Source organism: Pinus tabuliformis, chromosome 6 (assembly GCF_031772625.1).
Source record: "Pinus tabuliformis cultivar Carrire ecotype Pingquan chromosome 6, CPIR1, whole genome shotgun sequence".
Taxonomy (NCBI): domain Eukaryota; kingdom Viridiplantae; phylum Streptophyta; class Pinopsida; order Pinales; family Pinaceae; genus Pinus; species Pinus tabuliformis.
Genome location: NC_142292.1, coordinates 564585256 through 564610208, shown reverse-complemented (window position 1 = coordinate 564610208; position 24953 = coordinate 564585256). Strand labels below are relative to the sequence as shown.

General features: G+C 39.8%; 1 protein-coding gene across 4 annotated transcripts in view; it reads right to left on the bottom strand.

The window, feature by feature from the left end:
- The window catches only part of LOC149259765 (Clathrin adaptor complex small chain family protein), a 220802-nt gene that overhangs the window by 66190 nt on the left and 129659 nt on the right, over positions 1-24953 (bottom strand). For 2 of the 4 annotated variants that reach the window (XM_089419113.1, XM_089419115.1), the window contains exon 4: positions 13118-13214. The exons of the other annotated variants lie outside the window; for them this stretch is intronic. In XM_089419113.1, coding sequence (XP_089275239.1) covers positions 13118-13214 — 97 coding nt within the window. The remainder of the gene's footprint in view (positions 1-13117; positions 13215-24953) is intronic. 4 annotated transcript variants of the gene reach the window in all.

The following is a 24953-nucleotide window of genomic DNA, read 5'->3' as shown; positions in this document are numbered from 1 at the left end:
AGGAATTGGGGAAAAGTTTTGAAATGACTGATTTGGGCTATGTTCATTACTATCTTGGTATTGAAGTAACCCAACATCCGAAGTCCATATTTCTTTCTCAAAAAAAGTACATTAGAGATCCATTGAATAGGTTTGGCATGACAGAATGAAATCCTCTTACTACTCCAATGGAACAAACTTAAAGCTCACATCTATTGAAGGAAAAGAATTTGAGGATGCAACAAAGTATAGACAGCTTGTAGGAAGTCTCAACTACCTAACTACTAACAGACCAAACATTTCGTTTACTGTTGGAATCCTCTCCAGGTTTATGCAAAAGCCTTGTGAGGGACATTGGTCTTCTGCAAAAAGAGTTCTAAGGTACTTGAAGGGAACTCAAGACTTTTTAATCAAGTATACACAGGAGGACGACTTCAGCTTGATTGGATACTCTGATTCAGACTTCGATGGAGACAAAAACACTGGGGTATCTACTTCAAGATATGCTATGAGTCTTGGATCAGGAGTTGTCTCCTGGAGATCACGCAAACAATCAGTTCCAGCAGATTCCACAACAGAAGCAGAATACGTGGCAGCAGCGAAAGCAACAAAAGAAATTGTGTGGCTCAAGAAAATTCTTGAAGATTTGCAGGCAAAACAAGTACAATAAACTCCACTCATGATTGACAATACCTCTGCAATAAAGTTGGCCAAGAACCCAAAGTTTCATGATCGAACGAAGCACATCAATACTAAATATCTTCTGATTCGACATCTTGTTGAGGCCAAAACAATCCATCTTCGTCATTGTTCCACTAATGAGCAAATTGCAGACATCTTCACCAAAGCGTTTGGAAGAGAAAAGCTTGAACGATTCAGAATGATGCTTGGACTCACCAACATCCCTTCAGATTAAGGGGGGGAATGTTGACACCTAATCATCAGGATTGGGTGAATATAATTAATGTAAATAAATAATAAGAAATATGAACAGTCATCGAGAGATGAAGTGAACAGTCTCTCCCTCATGTATATAATAAAGACCAACCTAAAGGAATAATATACGAATCAATTTGTTTTGAGGAGTTACTGCCTGGCCTGACACCACGTATACACGCAGGTTCACTGTATACAAGACGCGTATACGTACACACACACTTTCACAAAAGAAAAAGCGTGTATACCTTGGAAAACTAAATGTTTGGTCCCACGTATGTGGTCCATGGTATTTTGATCCATGGTATTTTGATCCATGGTATTGGTCCAAGGTATCAGGTCCGAGGTATTGACCCCAGGTATTTGGTCCAAGGTGTTGGTCCTAAGTGGTTTTGGTCCATGGTATTGAGAAAGGCCTAAAACTATAAAAGGAGGAGAAGATCATTAGGCCAAGGGGGCAAGTATCGAATATCTAATATAGTGTGCGATCTAATACGCAGGTTACTGGCTAATGGTGTCGTACTTGATCTGAACCAAAGAAGAACCTTAGCGCTTGATGAAGGATAAGATCTAATGATGTATCAGGATCTTAAGGCTTGAAGTGAATTATATTTATGTGGTTTGATCATGTATCTGAATAACTGGCACATGTTGTAGTCTATAAATATGATGATCTGGGTATGATTGAAGTCTGGAACTGTTGTTATGTTTAAATCATCTTTTACAGATTTGTACGCAGGTTCACTTCAGAAAAGGAGCGTATACACGTTGGTTCGCTTTGAGGAAAGCGCGTATGCACGCAGGTTCAACACATGGAATTAGCGTATGCTTTATAAATTATGTTTTAGTTGCTTCTGTTTGCTGTTGCAGTGTTCTCGGTTATTGCTTGGGTTTAGGTTACTGTATTCTGGTTACAGCATTCTGAATGATCAGAGTGATTGATTGATTCGGTTGTGGTTGGTTCAAAAGGAGATCAGTTGATGCAGATATATTTGATGATTGAATGATGTTGTTGATGGACCCAGTTTGAAAATTTATGAAACGTGGTCCCTGGAAGAAAAGAGAAGGTTGTAGCCTTCTGTAGGCCGCACCTACGTACTAGTAAACATATTAGCTAGTACAAGAGCTAGGGGGTTGTAGCTCCCTTCCAGTAGAAGTTGGAGAACGAGAGAAGGTTGTAGTCTTCTGCAGGTAGAAGCCTGCGTACTGGTATAAGACTGCACCAATACAAAAATTGTAAACAGAATTCTCTTATTATCAAAAAGAAGACAGAGATGATTGCAGCAGGTGGTTTTCACCCACATTGGGTTTCCACCTTATATCTTGGTGTTCATGTGTGTTTCTTGTGTGTGATGATTTGTTTTGTTTTTACTACACCTGGTTACTGTTTATATGGTTCTGATGCACTGATTAAAGATCAATATATGATGAATTAATTGAATCATAAGTTTGTTGGATATACACTAGTTGCTCTAAACACAGTTGCGTGTACACACGAGTTCCCTTAACTGAAGTAGCGTATATGAATCTGATTATGGAAATGAAAAAGTTATTGATTTGCTAATACTGATTCCCCCCCCCCTCAGTATTATTTCCAACAACACAATAGATAGTTGTAGGGCCAACAGTCCTTTAAACAAGTCGGATAACAATTTCTTCAACCAGACCGCTTCCTGGCCGACTTCACATGCTACTACATACTCGGCTTTAGCACTGCTTAAGGCAACTGTCTCTTGCTTCCTGCTCATCCAAGGGACCATCGAGGAACCTAGACTGAAGCATCCTCAGATAGTGCTTCTTCCATCCTTCTTGGCTGCCTATATATAGGCCTTAGTCCTCATCCCTTCGCCCGACATGAACCCTTGATCAAGCTAACTTGATGAGAGGCTTCTAGACTGTCCAAACAAATCATTTCGAGCAGCTTCTTGATAACATTTCGAAGGGTACATTTTGGAGTATTTCAACCATGATCTTGAAGGACTTTTGACTTATAAAAATTACATTTTTCAAGTGTAACAATACATGATTGTCTTCACCTTAAATGACCTAACCTAAGGCTCTCAATGGGAGCCACAACTAGATCAAGAAACTTCTTGAGCATGAAACCCATGACTCAAGCAATCAACAGAAATTTTTCTTGATACAAAGAAATTACATTATTACAAGATTTGTCATTATGAAGACCGAACCTAGTTACACTTATTTTCAACACTCCCTCTTAACTAGGGAGGTATTCATACATACATGGTACATGGACATTCTCAATACAAGAGTTCTCATAAGCAAAGAGTCGAATTAGTTATCCATCTATTATAGCATCATGTCATGCAACATTGTTTCCATATAGCAAGGCCTTGACTAACATCTCTATCTCTCAAATAGATTAGAGCACAATGTTAGCGAGACCAATGACTTATAGACACACTTGTCATTGTCTCTCTTAGGGTCATACCCACCCAGGTGTTTTTCCGAGTATTCCCTACTAGGACTATTCTTATCTTGGGTTCCCAACCCTCAAAGAATATCGGTCCTCTTGCCCAATCTTATCTTAGATGCCCTACCACATCCTCAAAGAGTGTTGGATGCTAGATGATAACTCAATCCTCCATTTCTTCTTCATCCTCAGAAGATAGAAATGTACTGTCTATCTTTCCCGCTCAAATAGGGATGACATATCAACCAAACCAAGCTTGTCTCTAAAATACAAAAGCTTCTTGTTCGAAAGCGATTTCATTAATATGTCAGCAGTCTGCTCATCGGTGGGAACATACTCCAGCTTCAGCACACCATCTTGCACTAGCTTCCAAATATAATGATACTTGTTATTTATGTGCATTGTCTTCCCATGGAACACTGGGTCCTCAGATAGTCTTATACAGCTGGTATTATCACAATAGATAGTTGTAGGGGCCAATGGTCCTACAAACAAGTCAGATAACAATTTCCTCAAACAGACCGCTTCCCGGCTAACTTCACATGCTACTACATACTCGGATTCAGCACTGCTTAAGGCAATTGTCTCTTACTTCTTGCTCATCCAAGAGACCATCAAGGAACCTATACTGAAGCATCCTCAGATAGTGTTTCTTCCATCCTTCTCGTTGCCTCCCCAATCGAAATCAGTAAATCCTGTCAGAAGTACATCTTTTCCTTTCTCATATTTTAGGCAATGATATATGGTTCCTCGCAAGTATCTCAGTATATGCTTGGCTGCCACCCAATGATCATGACGAGGCTCCATCTGGAACTGACTGAGAACATTTACTGCAAAACATATATCTGGCCGAGTATTTACCAAGTACATTAGGGATCCAATCAATTGCCTATACCTTGTGGGATCCACCAGACTGGATTCAGAGTTTCTTAACAGTCTCAAGTTTGTTATCATAGGAGTCGTCATAGGCTTGCACTCCATCATGTCAAACCTCTTGAGAATTTCAATTACATACTTCCCTTGACCCAAGTAAATCTCATTGGGTTCTTGCCATACTTCCAGTCCCAGATAGTAGTGCATGGATCCCAGATCCTTCATATCGAATTTTGCAGTCAACTGATTCTTACATTCTTGAATACATTCTTCTACACCTATTAGCAGAAGATCATCTACATACAGTAGGATGATGGCAGGTTCATCATTCACCACTTTGATGTAGAGGTTGGGATTAGCCGAACTTTTGATAAAGCCCAGCCTTTGCAGATAAGCATCCATCCTAGCATACCATGCCCTAGGTGCTTGCTTGAGGCCATACAAAGCCTTTTTCAACCTGCAAACATAGCCTTCTTTATCCTTGACTTCAAATCCCAAAGGTTGCTCAATGTAGACTTCTTCATCTATGGTGCCATTCAGAAATGTTGTTTTTACATCCATTTGATGAACCTTCCACTTCATGGATGCTATCAAAGAAATCAATGAACGAATGGTTGTATATCTTGTTGTAGGAGCAAAGGTTTCTTCATAGTCAATTCCTTCTTCTTGAGAGAAACCTCTAGCCACAAATCTGGCTTTGTATTTGTCTATGCTCCCATCCGCAGCATGCTTGATCTTGTAAATCCATTTCGAGGTTACCACATATTTGTTTTCTGGTCTAGGAACGATTTCCCAAACACCATTCTTCATTATAGATTGGTATTCCTCATTCATGGCAGACTTCCATTCAGAGTGCTTGGAAGCTTCTTCAAATGTGGATGGCTCATCTTCTATCAATTTTGACATGTAGGCTGCATACCCAGAATACCTTTTAGGTTTCTTTCTTTCTCTAAATTTTCCACTTGCCTGGTGTCTTTCAGCATCTTGAAGTGTAGAGGTCAACCAATTAGGTCTCTTCCTCTTTTCAGGGATAGTGATAGGTTCGCTTGGACCTTCTTCTTCTTGATGAGCATCTTCTTCTTCTTTATTGACTTCTTCCTCAAATATAGGAAGATCCTCTTCATCGGAATCGGATGAGATATCTTTTGACTTCTTGAATGCAATATTCTCATCAAAGATTACATCTCAACTTACCTCTATTTGATGTCCTTCCTTGATGTAGATTCTGTAAGCCTTGGATGAATTACTATATCCCACAAATATTCCCTTCTTTCTTGCTGAATCTAGCTTCTTCCTTTTGTCCTTGGGAATGTGGATATACCAGACATCCAAATATTTGGAGATGGTCCACATTAGGTTTCTTTCCAGTGAAAGCTTCTTCGGGAGTTTGATTATTCAGAGACCTGTGGGGACTTCTATTTTGAATATAGACAACAGTCTTGGTTGCTTCTCCCCATAGGAACTTTGGTAGATCTTGGTCATGAAGCATTGCCTTGACACTTTCTTCTATGGCCCTATTCTTCCGTTCAGCTACTCCATTTTGCTCAAGATTATATGGAACTATGAGCTCCCTCTTAATCCCAACCTCCTTGCAGAAGGCTATAAGTTCTTTAGAAGTGTATTCTCCACCGTTGTCAGATCTTAAAGTCTTGATCTTTCTTTCTGTGAGATTTTCCACTTCAGCTTTGAATTCTTGAAATTTTGAAAAGACTTCATCCTTGGATTTAAGAAGGTAAACCCAAGTTTTCCTGGAGTGATCATCTATGAAGGTGACATAGTATAGATGTCCTCCAAGAGATTTGGTCATGGGACCACAAACATCAGAGTGTATGAGATCAAGTATCTCTTGAGCATGAGATGTGCTATGTCCAAAAGGTTTCTTTGCAATCTTGCCTAAGGCACAACCCTTGCATACACCTTCATGTTCTTCTTTAAGATTCGGGATTCCATTTACTATGGAATTTAGGGTTGGAAGAATTTTGTAGTGAAGGTGGCCCAATCTTCTATGCCATAGTTCACATGGACTAATTTCAATGTGAACAAGTGCTTGATTGACAAGAGAAGCCAATCTATATAATCTTCCTTCTCGGACACCAATGGTTCTAGCTTTTTCAATGCTTGAATATTTAGCCCAAACAACTACCCTTCCATCTATAAAAGCAACTCTATCACCCTTTTCTTCTAAAGATGAAATAGAAATAAGATTTTTGCACAGACCTGGAACATATAGGATGTTGTTGAGATGAATGTTACTTCCGTCTTCAAGCTTGATGGAAGTAGATCCAATACCTTTTACCGGATAGTTTTTGTTGTCACCAAGTTCCACAGAATAGGAAGACTTTCCTTTGGAGAGAGTCTTGAGTTGGTGATGGTGTCTCATCATATGCCTTGAAGCTCCACTATCTATTACCCAAATATTCTCATCTTGAAACGTGCTAGAGAGTGCGGAGAATAAGCCATCAACTTTTGTAGATCTATTGATTTTGGAGATAAGATTAACCCATACTTGCTTGATCTTTTGATTGATGAATGATCTAATGCTTGCCAACTTCTTCATGAGGGAGGTGATCTTCTTCTTCATGCCCTTTGTAAAACCACGCTCTGATACCATGTTGAGAAATCTAGGGCAATTTAAAAATTTGATTTCTCTTAACTATGATAACTGCTTGTGATATCTTTTCTTCACTTACTTATGTTCTACTTATTATTATGATGTGTTATCATCAACCAGCTATCAAAACAAGAAGATCATCAAAGCACAAGTACACAAGATGTAGGCTCCAATCCAGGGCAAAAACCTCTCCAAATCGTGAGAGGAAAAACCCTTTGAACTCTTTCTTATAGAATCTTTATTGACGAATTCCAAGACCCAAACTTTGACTCAAGAACACCTTCAAAGATCAAGATGACAATACCTCCAATATGTACCTAATCAAGTTCTTCCTGCAACTTTTGTCTGCAATATAGATCTGTAATTTTACTATAACAGGCTGCTCATTAGCTCAAGGAGAGGCTCACCTAGCCTTCCTATTCCTTCGTTGTCCTTGGAGATTGGTTTCCTATACCAATACCCCTAACCTTATCCTTGGAACGAAGATTTTTGAGGCCGAGAGGATGACTATCCTAGAACAGCGAGGATAGGTCTGCAATTTCTCAAGAAACAATTACACGTGAGAGAGGTGTTAGGGCTCTTCTAGCCCTCCTATGCCTTCACTCTCTTGTAGACTTCTTGGTGTTTTTCTCCTTCAAAATGCTTCAAGATCGAACCCTTTACTTCACAAAATGAACATACAAGATGATGCCCTAGTCTTGGATCTGTTGTAGCACGTGTGAACAAACTGCTCGGTATTTTGGATAAGAGGACAGACTTCTTTGTTGGACTGCAGCTCCTTTCTTCGACTATTCTTCTCTTAGAGACCGAGTTCGAATGTGTCCTTGAGGAGGTATCTTGGCTACCTATATATAGGCCTTAGTCCTCATCCTTTGGGCCAACATGAACCCTTGATCAAGCTGACTTAATGAGAGGCTTCTAGACTATCCAAACAAATAATTTCGAGCCGCTTCTTGATAACATTTCAAAGGGTACATTTTGGAGTATTTCAACCACTATCTTGAAGGACTTTTGACTTATAAAAATTACATTTTTCAAGTGTAACAATACATGATTGTCTTCACCTTAAATGACCTAACCTAAGGCTCAATGGGAGCCACAACTAGATCAAGAAACTTCTTGAGCATGAAACCCATGACTCAAGCAATCAATAACAAATTTTCTTGATACAAAGAAATTACATTATTACAAGATTTGTCATTATGTAGACCGAACCTAGTTACACTTATTTTCAACATTGGGCATGTTACATATTGTAAAGAAAATTTATTTTAGTCAAATCTAGAGTCAAAGACCCTCCAAGACCTCGTCATGGTGCAAAGAACAATTTGGCCTCTATGAGAGAACAAGTTAGCCTAAAGAAAGTTAGCAATTCGACCTAGAGAAAGACCTATATATAAAGGATACTTCGACCTCACTTGAAGGACTCGCTCACCACATACAAATTCGATCAAGGAAGAGAAAAGGGTGCAAAGAAGATAAGGATAAGAAGCAGAAAAGAAGAGCGAGATTTTTGGACTGTTTTTGCGCTACTACTCTTCACACGTGCGAAGAAACTAGGTCTCCTATTGCAGCAACTAAAGTCGAATTGCAAAATTAAAGTTAGGGAATAAAATTGTCATTCTTTGCAAGCCAAGTTTCCACGAAGAAAGGACCAATCCAAGCGAAGGTGAAAAGAGAAGGAAAAACATCATCTCTTCCACACGTGCAAGGGCCAGGGTTTCTGCAAAAGAATGTGTTGGGGGGTCGAAGTTGCAGAAGAATTTGTTGGGGGTCGAAGTTGCAGAAGCATCTGCTGGGGGTTGAAGTTGCAAAAGAATTTATTGGGGGTCAAAAATTGTAGAAGTTGTTGAGGTCAAAGTTGCTGGAAGGAAAGCTCATCAAGGAGGAAAGATTTGACTTGGTCTTGGAGGGGTCTTGGTCAAGGGTCATAGGTCTTGGAATTCGTCAATTGAAGTTTTATAAGAAGAGAAGAATTCTTGTGGGTTTTCCTCTCAAGAGGAGAGGTTTTGGCCCTGGCTGATCGCATATATCTTGTTTCCTCTTATCTCTTTGTACTTTATGGTTTGGTAGTTGTTTGATGATGAGAACATAATAATAACAAGTGAAAGAAGCAGCTAATCAAGTTAAGTAAAAATACATCACAAGCAGTTATCTAAGTAAGAGAAATCACCTAATCTAGTTGTCGTAGATTTCTCAACAGGTAGCAGGGTCTTGTGACCCACCCTCTTTCGATCCTCAAAGTGTGATCCTTGCCCTTGCGTTAAGTTGATCTCACCTATTGGATAGAGGGTTGAGTTGGGCTCCCCGATGTGGTTTCAGGTTGAGCAGGGCTCCCTGATGTTGTTTCAGATTGGGTTAAGCTCTCTGATGTTCCTATGGGTTGAGTTGGACTCCCCTATGATGTCAACTTCTTCTTCTTCTTTAAATTCGAGATTATTCATCACATAGAGATAAGCAAAGATGAGTCGAGACTGTTGATTTGGGGTAGCATCGGATGTGCTCTAGCCACGAAATTTGGTGGAGAGGTTGGGGCACATGAGATCTCCAATACCCAAAAAGGGTTTGGGAAAATTCTAAATAGATCAAGAGATATTAAAATAATTACTATTTTTAATGGAGTCCCTAGGTTTAAACTTAGGGAAAATAAAATTTTAATGTGTATTAATATGAATCTATGTTAGAGTGGTCCAAAAGACATGGATCAAGCCAGATCTAATCTTAGTCGTTGATTAGGGACTTAATCTCGGCAGTTGAATCATCAACAGGAAAAGTATAAGAGGAGGCTTGAGGGTCACTTGGAGATTACACTAGATGATCAGTCATTCTATTCTCTAGAGCGGGTTTGCTAAGAGAGATAGAATCAATGATTGGGAGAGCAGCTAAGGGGCATTGAGTACAGAGGAACAGAGAAGGCAGAGATTGTGTCGGGAAAGCAAAGCAGCAGCCAAGGATGGGACGCAGAGCCAGCAAGGACTCACGCAGAGCCACACAGAGGCAGCCAAGTGCTATGCAAAGCACCAAAGGGGCCAGCATAGCTGACGCAGAGGCTCCCAGAGTTGACGCAAGGCCTCCTGGGGCTGATGCAGGCCAAGAAAGGCTGATGCACGGCTAGCGTGAGACATAGAGGGGTTGACGCAGTCCAGATTGGGCAGACGCTGGGGTTGCAGGAGCAGTTTTGTGCTGAGGAACTACTGGAAGGGTTTTCTGAGGTTTTAGCCAAGGGATTTATCTCAAACTGTGAGGTATAGTTGCTAAGGAAAATCTTTGTTTGGTAGGCCAGTTACAGAACCCAAATTGTACTCTGATATTTCTTAATAAGAAAACCCTCAGATAGTTGCATTGGTTTTCCCGCATTGGGTTTTTCCGGGGACATTGGTCCAAAAATAATGGTGGCATGTGGTGTGTTTGTTCTTGTTTCTTTTAGTTGTTGATCCGTAATATGTTGAGCATGCACTGGTGTTTATTTTTAGTATTTACTTTGTAAATAACTTGTTAAAGAAAAATTAACAAGTAGGTAGGAATAAATCAGAAAAAGCGCATGAAGGGTTTCTAAATTAACTAAACTTAGAAACTTCAATAGACGAGATATGGCTTAATGACAATAATGAATTATCAAATTGAATATTGGACCTAGGGTAGAAGTCGAATGCTCCCCTATGATGATGATTTTTTTATCTTCAGCGAATGATTGAGTTATGTTGAGATATGATAAGATGGATGTCTTATAGATACAGTTATGAGATATGTCTTCGCGTTCAGTAGGATTTGGAGGGTTGATCTCCCCTACCATTCGTTATGGATTCTTCCTCTTTCACGAGATGATATGAGCTAAGTCTTATTAATGACACCACTATCTTTCCTTCTTATGATTGAAGATATGTTCACTCGATATTTTCCATGATGTAGCTATGATAAAATTCCTCCCTAGCTGAGAGGGAGTGTTAAGTTGTGGGGTAGCTTCGGGAAGAATTTCCCTTGATTACCAAAAGATGAAATTCAAATTAATTGTCATAGATTTGTATCTTGAAGAATATGAATTAAAATTAATAATAAGTGTTTCACGCCATCAATATTCAAAGTCGGACTTGGAGGGAAAATAATTTTAATTTGAAATTTAAAAATCATTTTTTAAGGTCGGCCTCCTCCAAGGGCCGTATTGATCTTCAAAGGGGCAAATTTGAATAGCTAAGGTTTGTCTGTGATTTTCAGTGAAATATTTAAGGCTTTTGAGGTGCGAGAAAAAGGCCTCTCTAAGGTGCAAGAAAAGCCCTCTCTGAGATTTGGCTTACAATTTATCTCTAGTGTGCATGCTTTTCTTCCTTTTCGTTCTATTATATATATATTCACTGCATAAGTTGTTCTTTCTATATAATTGCAAATGTTGCTAATGACGTTATAAGATGAATGCATATGTAAATGGTGAATAAGGATGTAAATGCAATTATGAAAGCAAAGAACAATGGAGCACTCAAAAAATTAACAAGTTCTTTTTAACCAGTGTTCCACGAGGACGCGTCCCCCCCCTTGGGAAACATGTCTTCGTGCTTCCTTGCGCTCCGGGGACGTGGGGGCATCTAGGGGACGTTTCCCCACGTCCCCAGAAAACAAAAACGGGAGGAAACTTGAAGGGGGGGGCATTTCCTCCCAAAAGAGGAAATGCTTCTTGCGTTTCCAAAAAAAATTGAGGTCAAATAATAATAAAAAATTCAAATCCCTAGTTTTTTTTATAAAATATTATAAATATACTATGAATCGATGGGGGGAAGGGTTTTTTTGGTTATTTCATATTTGGAGGGACCAACAACACGATGGGATTTTGATCCAAAGGATGATGCATAGGTAGATATGGAGGAGGGCCTTGATGAGACACAGATGGGGTTAGTTGGTGTGCCTCTTAGCATGTTTGAGAATGCAAGTGATTCTTATTCAGATGGTGACATGGTTGATCCTGATTTACTCATGCAACAGTTGGATGTAGAGACTAGCGGGGCATTACCTTAAGCAGTTATGCTCATTTTTCATTTGATATGTTCTTATGTTATCTACTTTTTTGTTTCGAACTTCAGTTGTAGACTTTAGTTTGTTTTGAATCTTGATATATGATATATTAGACTTGACTCTATAAAAATTTGAATCTTGATGTATCAAACTTTACTTTTATTTCAATATTCAGTATTCACAGTTGGAACTTCAATATGGTTTAAACTTTTATTTTCATTGTACAATGTTACAGTTACATGTATGATTGTATCATGCTTTTCATTTTAAATTTGTTTCAGTTATATGATTCATCGATTTATCCTTCATGATGTAAGTGTTATATAATGATAAAGACAGTTAAATTATAAAATTTCAATGATATATTTATAATTTTTTAGTATTTTACTATTTTTGTCGGGTTCCCTTGTATTAAAGACCCCAACGTCCCCCCATGTTTCCTAAAAATTGGTGGGGAGATTTTGCATAGGTCGCTCCTATGTTTCCCCGCTCCCTTGTCCCCACGTCCCGGAAACGTGGTGAAACTATGCTTTTAACCTTGTCTTCCAAACTCGATCATTGCCTTCATATCAGTCTTTTATTACTTTGAACTGAGCACCTATTTCTTGCATAAATCTGCTTGATTACCACTAGCAAAGCAGAGTTATCTTTGAGGTTGTACATCATATTCAAAGATTAGTTTTCATAATTTAGATAATTCTCTAGCGAAGCAGAGCTATCATTGTTGTACACCATATTCAAAGAATTACTTTTCATGAATTTAGACATTAACAGGTCCACTAGAGTAGATTGGCCAAATAATATGTTACAAGAAAAAGGCCTGACTACCCTACCATGTGAATTCTAAATCTTAATTTGTCTCACAGATATTTACAAGGCTTGTAAAATAATGTCAATTCCTGCACACCAGTCATGGCAGCTAACACACCCCTCTGCATGACATCTACAAATGGCCATAATCAACTAACCGTAACTGGGCATTTGTATAGACAACCTGTGCCAATGCCAACTTTATATAATCCGACAAATGGCCAGAATCAATTAATCGTAAATGGTCATTTGACAACCTTATCTAATCCTTCCAAACAAGAAGATAATACTTTCAGAAGTAGAAAAAAACTATAGCCATAAAATAATGGCACAATATTGTCCTCTATAATGGACATGCATGCATAGCCAGTAGGCTGTGCCAATGCCATACAATCCTATTCTAACAAACACATACATGATACTTTTCCTATAAAGGACAGAAATTTCTACCACAGATGAATAAAAAATATCACCTTGTATGAGGTCGAGAATCGCCAACTCATTTTCACAGTCGTCAAATACAAATACAAAGTATAGAGTTGCAAAGTGCTTGTACACCAGCTTTGTCCCCTGCATTCGTAGAACATAACAGACATGAAATTTTTACTCATTCTAATATTCTAAATCATGAAAGATAAAAATGGTAGAATTCATATGCACAAAATGCAGCCACGGAACATCAGCAAAAATTTAAAATCTCCCATTATCAATTAAGCTATAATGTGATACTAATGTAAAAATAATGGGCAATTATCAATATGATCATCTTTCAGACAAATACATTCCAAAGGAAGGGTAAACCAAATCTTCAATTACAATGGCAACAATCTAATGCAATGGAAAAAAAATCCACCTTTTAATCCATAATCTAATTACTCTCATATTGTATGTAATGAATACACTATATTAAACAACTGAGCTTCATTTTAGGTGTTCCTTATTTCCATTTTCACAACCTTCATTTTAGTTTTTATCTCCAATTAATGAGCACCTATAGGAAGTCACAAGATTACATTCATGTGCAACACTACCAACTAGCTAATATAGAATATCATAGCTAAGGTCTAAAGGTTGCACAAGATATAGCCAATTTGTACCCTAAGGAAAAGCACACCTCTCAGCCCTCAAGCCTTTGATTCAGCTTTCACATAGGTTTTGTTATCAGTGGAATTCATTTTAGTTGCATTGATGCTTATTAGTTGAGTGACAAACAAGTTATGGCACTGAAGTTTCTATTGGTCATATGTGTCCAACAAATGACCACAAATAGGTCAATGTGATTGCTAAGTACAACAGAATGAAACACAAAGTGGCAGCACAAAAGTCACTCATAGAAAATCATAATATAGATAGAACTACTCTATACTAAATACAATCTAAACTAAGCTCCAAAGTCTCAGAACATGGAGCAAAAAGACAAAGAGATATGCAAATACATGCAAGTATTGCAAAGCACCAAACACCAAATCTCCAATGGGGGATGTCTTGCCTAGGTGCTAATCAACCGTAGTTTTAACACTCAGATTCGAACTTTGACTCAGCCACCTATCAACTCAGTTTTCAACTCAAACTCAAAATAACTCAGATCAACTCAAATTCAATGACTTGGTTTTCAAAAAATCCATAATATAATTAAATTTTAATGAAAATATATAGTAGAACAGATTGTCATGCAATAAATTGCAGAAAAAACTGGCCCAATACACGTGCACAGAAGATAAACGATTGAAAGAACAACAGCATACCTGCACAAGTATCAAAAACCTTGGTAGCTAACATATCACAAAAACGAGATGATGGACAACCATACCCATTAGACCTACAAACAAGACCCATTAATAGATGCAACCTACCATGACAAGGACAACCAAGGAAGACCCACACATGCAAAATATCCCAGCAAAATGCAAGCACATCTCAGCCCCACTCATACACAAATATTACCAATAAAATACAAGTGCATATCAAACCCAATAGATTCAATGACAAAGTGGAAAACATTTTTCTCCGATGATTGACCTCGAAAAATCAATGAAGTTATACCCAATCGAAATACATGCCATGTAACTAGGGCATAAACCTAGATAGGAGTATTTGTTACCCACCACCAGTGGGTGACCCCTATAGGACAAATTTTCTCCTAGATTTGTCTTCACTCGGCAGCCAGTAGCCCCTTGCAGCAACATGACAGCTCAATGTGCTACTATTCTCTGTCGCCTGAGCCAGCCATTGTGTGCCCTCACTCATTTGTTATGATCGTATGTTTGAAGGTGGGCCATCAAACCCTGAAGATATGATTTTGGATTTTCATTATGTAATTGGGTGTTTATGTTTGCTTTTCTTGGGCACATCTGGTCATGGATTAGTGGGGGCATTTGGCTGAAAGAACAGCCTTTGACTGTACTCTTGTTCCCTTACCTCAACTTGGGGGTTAATCTTGTATCTTAGTCCTGTGGGATATCCTTTATTGGCTACTAGCTTTAGGAGTGGCACCACTTGGGAAATCCTAATTTTGGTTGCGTGGTCTTGCTTCCCAATACCATATATCTCACTCACCTCCACTCATTACAAGCCCTTTTCACATTTTCCCCATATGGGTCCACATTTGTCCATTGGGTCCACAAGGTGTTAGCCTCCCCTTCCCCTTGCCCACACCTTGGGTCGAGGACCTAGAACAATGCATTGGAGGTTCATGCAGCTAAAAAGAAAGACAAAATTATTATATAGCCACATACAACAAGAAATGTACCACAAAATGCAAAAGATGGTTAGGACATTAAAATTTAGCATGTGGGCAAAAGCCAAGCATGAGCTCTATCCCCTATCATTATGGCCATCACCATGATTCCTAGGGCACCTATGAGTGCCCCTTGCATCATTAAGGAACCCATGATTGTCACAACCCCCAATGGGAAATTAATTGCCCCACCTTAAAGGGGTATTCACTACTACATCTTACACATCATGCTCTCATCCCTTTTGAGCCCTGAGCAGTAAAATGAAGAAAAAGCAACAAAAGGAAAAAGGCATATGAAAAAGGGTGGAAAAACAAAGGTCGAGGTAACTCATGTACCACGATTGCTCCCTCCTACATTCATACACCCATGTATGGGTTTCCTTCATTGTAGTTACCCTTGTACCATTGCATGTAGCCTAGAGCCTCCCCTTTTGCCCCCACTCCGTTCCATCACTATTTCATGTGACACCTATCATCTGATGGATGTACCGTGGACCAGTCACCCCCTTAGAGGTTGAAACCACCTAATAGGGTCCTTCATTAACCTCTCTTGTCGAGCAAGGTAACATGTTTAAAGCTCATTTGGAAGGGCATGCCACCATGAAGTGTCCATTTTTTCCCTTGATTAGCAAACTTATTTACTCAATTGCAATAATAATTAATTGTATTGAAAGGTGAGGAGACGCATTAGATCTTATACAAAATTACAATTGAGTCTTCATCTTGGGCTTGGCCTCCCTATACGGGATCCACACCTTCTAGAGGGTCACAATGGTACTTGTAGGGTGAGCGTTGAGAGCCATGGGCCTCCAGTCTTGTAGAGCATTGATTGTCACGCCATGGACTTCTTCAACACCACCACATTGCTTGTTCGTGCCCCAAATATACAAAGATGATGATGCACTTGGACCATGTTTCTCAGTCGGCTACACATTGCATGATTGCACCCAACACTTGGCAGTTGATCCAGGGCCTAGAGGAGGTTTTGTCTCACCCAGAGAGACATGGGAGGGCATGTGTCATCTTCTAGCCCTCATTAATGGAGCATCAACTTGATCTTGAGCCATTTGGAGACCCATGAGACCCATTTGGAGCCCACTGAGCCCAACCTGAGGTTTCAAGATGTTTTGTAGCAATCTGAGGGCATCCCCCTCTTATTCAACACTTTTGAGGCCCTCACCCTCATTCTCAGCACATGAGGCCTCAATGCTAGCCTTGGAGAGCACTTCCCATTAATTACATGGACTAAAAGAAAAATTAAACAACAATTAAAGTTTAAGCTATCTTGGTTGGCTTGTAACCAAGGTTCACATCATTTGTTATGTTAGGGGCTTCTTCTTTTAGAATTAAAACTCATTAGACTTGTATAAATAAGAGTGACTCTCTCTCACTTCAGATCATCATCACTTGGGATTTTTGTAAGGTTTATTAGAGATTTCAGACCTGCAATTTGGTGAAGGATTTGGATGTGTATGGATGAATTTTGATGTTTGGATCTTTTCACTATCTTTATTGGAGCCTATAATGTCTTGCTAATGGATGGTATACTACGCATTTGTTGATTTGTGGTAGCATCAGATGTGCTCTAGCCATGAAAATTGGTGGAGAGCTAAGGCACATAAGATCTCCAAGACCCATAAATGGTTTAGGAAAATTCCACCCGGTTGGAGAGATATTAAAATAATTAATATTTTTAATGGGGTTCCTAAGTCTAAACTTAGGAAAATTAAAATATTAATGGGTATTAATATAAAACTAGGTGAGAATGTTCTAAGTGACATGGATCAAGCCAAATCTAATCTTAGCCATTGATTAGGGACTTAATCTCGGTCATTGAAGACTCAATAGGAAAAGTATAAGAGGAGGCTTGAGGGTCAGTGGGAGATACACCAAGATTGATCAGTCAGTTCAATTTTCTAGAGCGGGGCTTGCTAAGAAAATTCGAGTTAGTGGTCTGTTGCAGCAAGGGGCAGTAAGTACATAGCAGAGAGGCAAGGATAGTGCCAGAGGGTCAGTGCAGAGACCGAAGAGGCTGACACAGAGGCAGTAGGAGCTACACAAAAGCAGCTGGGGACTACGCAGAGCCAGAGAGGCCTGCGTGGGTGACGCAGAGGGGCCAAGAACTCACGCAAAGACCGAGGGGGCTGACACAGAGGCTTCAGGAGCTACGCTAAGGCTAGCAAGGCTAACGTAGAGCCAAAAGGAAGCACCGGAAGGATTTTCGTGGGGCAGACTAGAGTTGAGAAGTTGAATATCTGTCTCCAAGAAGCGATATTACTGTTGTGTAACAATCTCTATTGGGTGAGCCATTTCTGGCACCCTAGTTGTACTCAAGAATCTGCATAATAATAAAACCCTCATATATGTTTCACCGGTTTTCCTGCATTGTGTTTTTCCGAGGACAATTGTCCAAAATAACATGTCCCTTGTGTGTTTGTCTCAATTATTTCAATTGTGGATCTCTATATGAGTTAAGGTTGCATTTGTGTTTATTTCAATATTTATATGTATAAATAACTTGTTAATGGAATAAACAAGTAGGAGAAATTAAACCAAAAAATGCAGTAGGGATTTCTAACGTGTTGGACTTAGAAATTTCAACATGGTATCAGAGCAGTGCAGGTCACAGGAGAACTGAAGGCACCAGCAGTAATCTGAAGAATTTGCAGCAGTAGCAGTTTTCCTGAGAGACAACGATGTTTTAGAACAGAAGCAGCAGAGAAGAAGTGATGCAAAGGACCTGCGTCATCATTTCGAGCCAGGAGGAGGGCCAACACAGAGGCAGAGGGGTAGATCAGACCTACGCAGTGCCCGGTCATCTTTCTCAGCCAGGAAGGATCGACATTATGGCCAAGAGGAGCATATTTTTTCGTTGTCGGGATTGCGCAACCTGAAAGGCTCAGTTTCTTCAATTGTCAAGGCTTGGGGAGTTGTGGACAGATTGTGATTGAGAAGTTGGTGGGGTGTTGTTTCTGTCAGTATAGAACAATACCTAAGGGGATAGAACCAAGGTAGAGGGAGTCGCTACCTAGACGGATTTCTAGCCTAGAAATCAAGATCCAAATTGCAGTTGCAAGGAGGATTGGAGAGAAGCGGTTCGACATTTGGCGGGAGGAAATTAGGACTTAGAGGGAGATTTCAAGGAGGGGAGTAGAAACTCAGAGGGAGTCCAGAAGAGGAGCTGAAATGGCAATAAACGGACTAAGGGATCATGACAGGTTGGACGGGGCTTCCAACTTTGTCATCTGGAAGGCTAGAATCCTGGCAGTGCTGGATCGACATCGCATCAAGGACTTTGCCTTGAGAACCATGGCTATCCCGGTTGACCCAGCTGAAAATGAGAAGTATGAGGATGCAATGGCAAGGGCGAAGTGCATGATCCTAGACAGGGTCAAAGATCATGTCATACCACATATTGTTGAAAAGAACACAACAAAGGAGATGTCGGATACTTTGATGACCTTGTATCAGGGCACTTCCGTGCAGCGGAAGATGCCATTGGAGAATCAACTATGGTCATATCAAACGCAGAAGGGAGAGCAGATAGATCCGTTCCTCCTCAGATTGCACGAGATTCGTGACCAACTTACTTCCAGAGGGTCTACATCGGATCCTGAGTTCATGGTGAGGACCGCCCTGAATGCAGTCTCCGAGGAGTGGGAGACATTTGTCCAAGGCATTTTGGGTAGAGCTACTCTTCCAGGATGGGAGGAGATGTGGGTTGCTCTTCGCCAAGAAGAGATCAGGAGGTTGACCAAGGAGGGAGTAGTGGCAAAGGAAGTCGAATCAAGAAAGAGGAGGAGGAGGATGTGGCTCTAGCATCTACGGGACAGTAAGGGAAAAGGAAGAAGAAGGATATCTCCAAGGTGAATTGCTTCCATTGTGGGGGAGTTGGGACATTATGCATCCCAGTGTCCCAGGAAGAAAAACAAGAGAGAGGCTTCTGATTCAAAGGCAGCTCCAGCTAAGCTAGAGAAAGAGGTCGAGACTAATGACGATTGTGCCATGAGTGCTCATGCACCTCTAAAGAAGAGGTGGGGAGACATCAAGTAGTAGTCAAGAGGACTACATACTAGGGGCATGATCCTTGAGATGCTTAAACTCTTGGATCATATCCGGTTACAGGAGCCCTTAACGACAGTAGCAGAATGACAGATGTCGGGTGGAGCAAAGTGTAGTATAGCAACAAGGCAGTGCCTGGGTGCAGAAATCTGAGGCAGCACAGTGGAGGGTGTAGCAGTGCGAGAGGCACAGAGTTGTATGCAACAGTGTAGTAGCAGCTAAGGGAGAATGGTATAGCAGCAAAGGCAGCTTCAGTTTCATGTGGCTTCCAGACTGACTGGGATGTTAGTATTTGGGAGAAGTCAGTTACCTACTTCTCGGTAACTGAGTTGCACTGCAGCAGTTAGCAGTCGCAGTGCTAGGGGCAGCATGGGCAGCATATTGAGAGGGAATTGCAGTACAGATGTAGCAGTGGCAGTGGCAATGTCATGGGCAGCAGTACAGGAAGCAGCAGTGCAGATGATGTGAGGCAGTAGGCCAAGCATCAGCGCAAGTACCGGTGTGGAAGAATCAGTGTGATGTTTCAGTGGTGGAGCATTACTAGAGTACATTCCTCGCTAAGAGGGAGTGTTGATTTATGGTAGCATTGGATGTGCTCTAGCCATGAAAATTGGTGGAGAGGCTAAGGCACATAAGATCTTTAAGACCCAAAAATGGTTTGGAGAAATTCCACCCGATTGGAGAGATATTAAAATAATTAATATTTTTAATGGGGTTCCTAAGCCTAGACTTAGGAAAATTAAAATATTAATGGGTATTAATATAAAACTAGGTGAGAATGTTCTAAATGACATGGAGCAAGCCAAATCTAATCTTAGTTGTTGATTAAGGACTTAATCTCGGTCGTTGAAGACTCAACAAGAAAAGTATAAGAGGAGGCTTGAGGGTCAGTTGGAGATACACCAAGATTGATCAGTGAATTCAATTTTCTAGAGCGGGGCTTGCTGAGAAAATTCAAGCTAGTGGTCTATTGCAGCGAGGGGCAGTGAGTACATAGCAGAGAGGCAGGGATAGTGCCAGAGGGTCGGGGCAGAGACCAAAGAGGCTGACACAGAGGCAGCAGGAGCTACGCAGAGGCAGTTGGGGACTGCACAAAGGCAAAGAGGCCTGCGTGGGTGACACAAAGGGGCCAAGAGCTGACGCAGAGAGCCAAGAGGCTAACGCAGAGGCTTCAGGAGCTATGCTGAGGCTAGCAAGGCTGACGCAGAGCCAAGAGGAAGCGCCAGAAGGATTTTTGTGGGGCAGACTAGAGCTGAGAAGCTGAATATTTGTCTCTGAGAAGAGGTATTACTGCCACGTAACAATCTCTGTTGGGTGAGCCATTTCTGGCACCCTAGTTGTATTCAAGAATCTGCATAATAATAAAACTCTCATATCTATTTGCACAGATTTTCCTGCAGTGGGTTTTCCCAAGGACGATTGTCCAAAAATAACGTTGTCCCTTGTGTGTTTGTCTTAGTTATTTCAGTTGTGGATCTGTATATGACTTAAGGTTGCATTTGTGTTTATTTCAGTATTTATATGTATAAATAACTTGTTAATGGAATAAACAAGTAGGAGAAATTAAACCAAAAAATGCAGTAGGGATTTCTAACGTGTCAGACTTAGAAATTTCAACAGCACTGTCTTGTAAGTGATCTTTAATGGTGTATTTCTGATTTTCGCTATGTCTAATGCATGAAATATTGTCTCTTGATGAAATTTTGTGCCCTAGTTATTGAATGTGGTTCTAAAACGGTAATCTTGAGAAATCTTTGCATGTATTATTATTCATTGATAATGTGAAATGAATGTTCCTAGTGGATACTAATTGTATTTAATCCATGAAACTCCATTAACTTGATTAAAGAGGGTAAATTCTTGAAGGGGTAGTTAAGACTTCCTCTTGTCCCTTGGTGGTCACCCTTGAATTTTATCCATACATTCTTCTTTTTTTCTTCGTCCCTTTATGGAAAAGGAGGCTTTTTAGGGCTTGGTGCGAAATTTTACAAAGGAGGAATTTTGGATTCCATCCGGATAGAATTCTTCGTTTGTGTCTCCCCTAGTGATCCTCAAGTTTTGGTGGAATTCCCACAGTGGAATTTTCAAAAAATTGATGCCCTAGCCATTACATCAAGAGGGAACCCTAGGTGCTAATCCTTCAACTTGGGGACTTCCTTAAGGCTTGAGCTTTAGTACTTGTTGAAGTATATCATTCATAGCCTTTTTCTCTTGTCTACCCTAACCATGGATGAACTTTCATCTCGTCAAATATCTTGACCTTAGACCTCGGGTCTTCATTTCAAAGGGTTTTTCTTGGAAATTCCTCCTAGCTTATCCCAAATCTTGTACTTTCATTGAACCTTTCCAGTGAATAAGCTACCTTGCCTCACTTAAAACATTTCCTAGGAACATTTATCACAAGTGAGGGATACTGGGACTCCTCCCGTCGGTGAAAATTCGAGAAGCAAATGGGACATAGGTTGTGGTGACAATGGGCTTTTGTTCCAGAGTGTTGTTGTTCCCTCTAGCTTTAGCCTATTTACTAGGCCTGCTAATTTGTGCAGCAATAGTAGCTACATATGCAATATCAACATGCCCATTGTGGAGATATTGAAAGACAAATTTACTCCTATTCTAGCTAAGTTTGTGTGTGTGGTCCAAAAGGTGACTTGGTTGGTCCAAAATGGACTCAAATGATTTGGTACCTGTTGTACCTATTTTATCACAAGTCTAATGAAGCAGTTGTGCAAATTTTTTCAAAGTTCATAATCATCAGCCAACCAGTTCTTATGTCATTGTAAACCCAATTTCTGCAAGTTGTAATGTAAATGATGCTAGTACGACCATTTTATTATGTAACAACCTAGGTAAGCCTCTGGTTTTGGCGATGAATTTCATCCTAGAAGGTTTTTCATCTTACCGCATTATGTTTGTTTCTAAACAGGGATTATCGGCAGAGTTTTTCCCTCCAGCTTAAACCCCAAAGCTAGGGTGGAATTTATTGACGAAGTCTTAGGTGAGTCCTAGTTTTATATCGAGTCTTTGTAAAAGCGGTTTGGAAATAATTTAAGCTATTTGGTTAAATTATTTTATAATGGATCACTTGATCTACTAGATCATATTGTGTCGCAGAATTAGGTATTTATTTTGAGGGTCTATAATGAATGGGTATTCCCCCTTTGAAGGTTGAATTTGTAATATCTAATGTAAAAAATATTTTAGTGCATGGTCCCTCGCAATCAGACACCATGGCTAAAGTATTTGAGGGTGGAAAAAATAATTAATCCCCTCTTGTGTCAATTAATTAATTTTTCTGGCAAAAATAAAATTAAATCTTAAGCTAGAAAATTAATTAATTTAGAGTCAAAAATTAATTTTAGAGAAATTAATTTCTCCAAGTGGAAAATGACCAAAAAAATCGTGGGTCAAAAAGAAGTTAATTTTTGGAGGTCCCCCACCAAGGCAAAAATGGATATTTTAAGAAAAATTGAGCCCTTGGACCTTGGTGGTTAAGTCAAAGTCAAATTTTTGAGGAAATTAATCCAAAATATTTATTTTTGGATTAATAAAAAATGGTTTTTAAGAGAAATTCGAAAATTCCTCAAAAATAAATATTTTCGACGACAGAGATTAAAAGATGATCAAATATTTATCAACGATAAAGATTATTTTGACAGGGATCAAGCCAACTAGCCGTTATTTTCCAATTGGAGGGATTTCTCTATAAATAAAAGACATTTTGCTACTATTGGGTCATCTTTGGTCAATGTTAATTTTGTAAACATTGGTATTGATCAATTGATCTGCTAGAAACGTTTGAATATCATAATAAAAGACTTTGGGGTTCAGTTCATGGTGTCCTTGTCTCATGGATTTGTGGTACATGCTAGTTATTGTGTTAATCCTATATTGCGCTTAATTTTTATATAAGCTTGTTATTCCATTTGTCGGTAATAAGAACATTCTATTGGTAGATTTTGGGTCTATCTTAGGTGATCTGATTCACAATATGTCTAACAAGTTTGCTTGAAGAAATATTATATAGATTTGCAGGTACACTAGCCCTTGGGAGCCAACCTTGTTTGGCCTCCGGGAAAGTTATGTGACTTTGGTTAATACCTTAACTTTTCGAAAATAGATTGATCCATTGTCATTATTTGAAAAAAAAAAATTCTCAAAAAATATTTTATTTACAAACATTGCATATTTGTATATATCTTGTAAATAATTTTTTCTATATAATTTTTCTAGAATTATTTTTTCTAACCCTTGTTTGCAGCGACTAGGGATTGGGGTTTATTTTCAAATTTTGTATATATTGGGATTTTGGGAAATTTATTTTCATTTGTGCAGGTGAGATTCAAGCTATTCAAGAAGAGTTGTTGGGGTTTTGAGCTAGATCTAGGCCCTTGAGGGTAAGATATAGTCTCCATTGAATTTGCAAGGCCAGCATTCAGCCAATTTGCAGTGATTTGAGCAATCTTGAAGATCTGAAGTAGAAATCAATTTTTACAGGGGTTTGTAAATTTTTAGGGCCTTTTAGGTCCAACATTTTCCTCCTAGCCCTACTTGTTGTCCTTGTTAGCCTATCTGTAGCCCTAAACGGCCATAGCCTTCCCTAGTTACCCTCGTCATGAGCCAATAGAGGCCTCGGCCTCCCTTTAGGCTAGATGGCAGCCCTCTAGGGCTTGTCGTAAGCCTCTTTAGGCCTTTAAGGCATGACCACAGGCCTTAACGGCCCTCCATCCCCCTTTGTCTCCCTTATCCTCCCCTCAGCCTCCTCTTTTCCTAAGCCGCAACCTCTAGGAGGCTTGTTGTGGCCTTTCTAAGGCCTCTCTTCCCCTCTGTTGTCATCCTCTCCCTCTAGGCCCTCGGGGGTAAGATATAGTCTCCATTGGATTTGCAGGGCTGGAATTCAACCAATTTGTAATGTTTTGAGCAATCTTGAAGATTTGAAGTAGTAATCAATTTTTGCAGGGGTTTGTAATTTTTTTAGGGCCTTCTAGGCCCAATATTTTCCTCCTAGCCCTAGTTGTTGTGCTTGTTAGCCTAGCCGCAGCCCTAAAGGACCACGACCTTCCTTAGTTACCCTTGTCGTGAACTAAGAGAGGCCTCAGCCTCCCTTTAAGTTAGACGGCAGCCCTCTAGGGCTTGTTGTAAGCTCTTTAGGCCTTTAGGCATGGTCGCAGGCCTTAACGGCCCTCCATCTCCATCTGTCTCCCTTCTCCTCCCCTCAACCTCCTCTTTTCCTAAGTCATGGCCTCTAGGAGGCTTGTTGTGGCCTTTCTAAGGCCACTTTTCCCCTCCATTATCCTCCTCTCTCTCTCGGATAGCGTCCCTAGCCTTTGTTGCTGCCCCTTGTAAATAATTTTTTGTATATAATTTTGTAGAATTATTTTTTCTAACCTTAGTTTGCAGCTACTAGGGATTAGGATTTATTTTCAAATTTTGTATATATTGGGGTTTTGGGAAATTTATTTTCATTTGTGCAGGTGAGATTCAAGCTATTCAAGAAGAGTTGTTGGGGT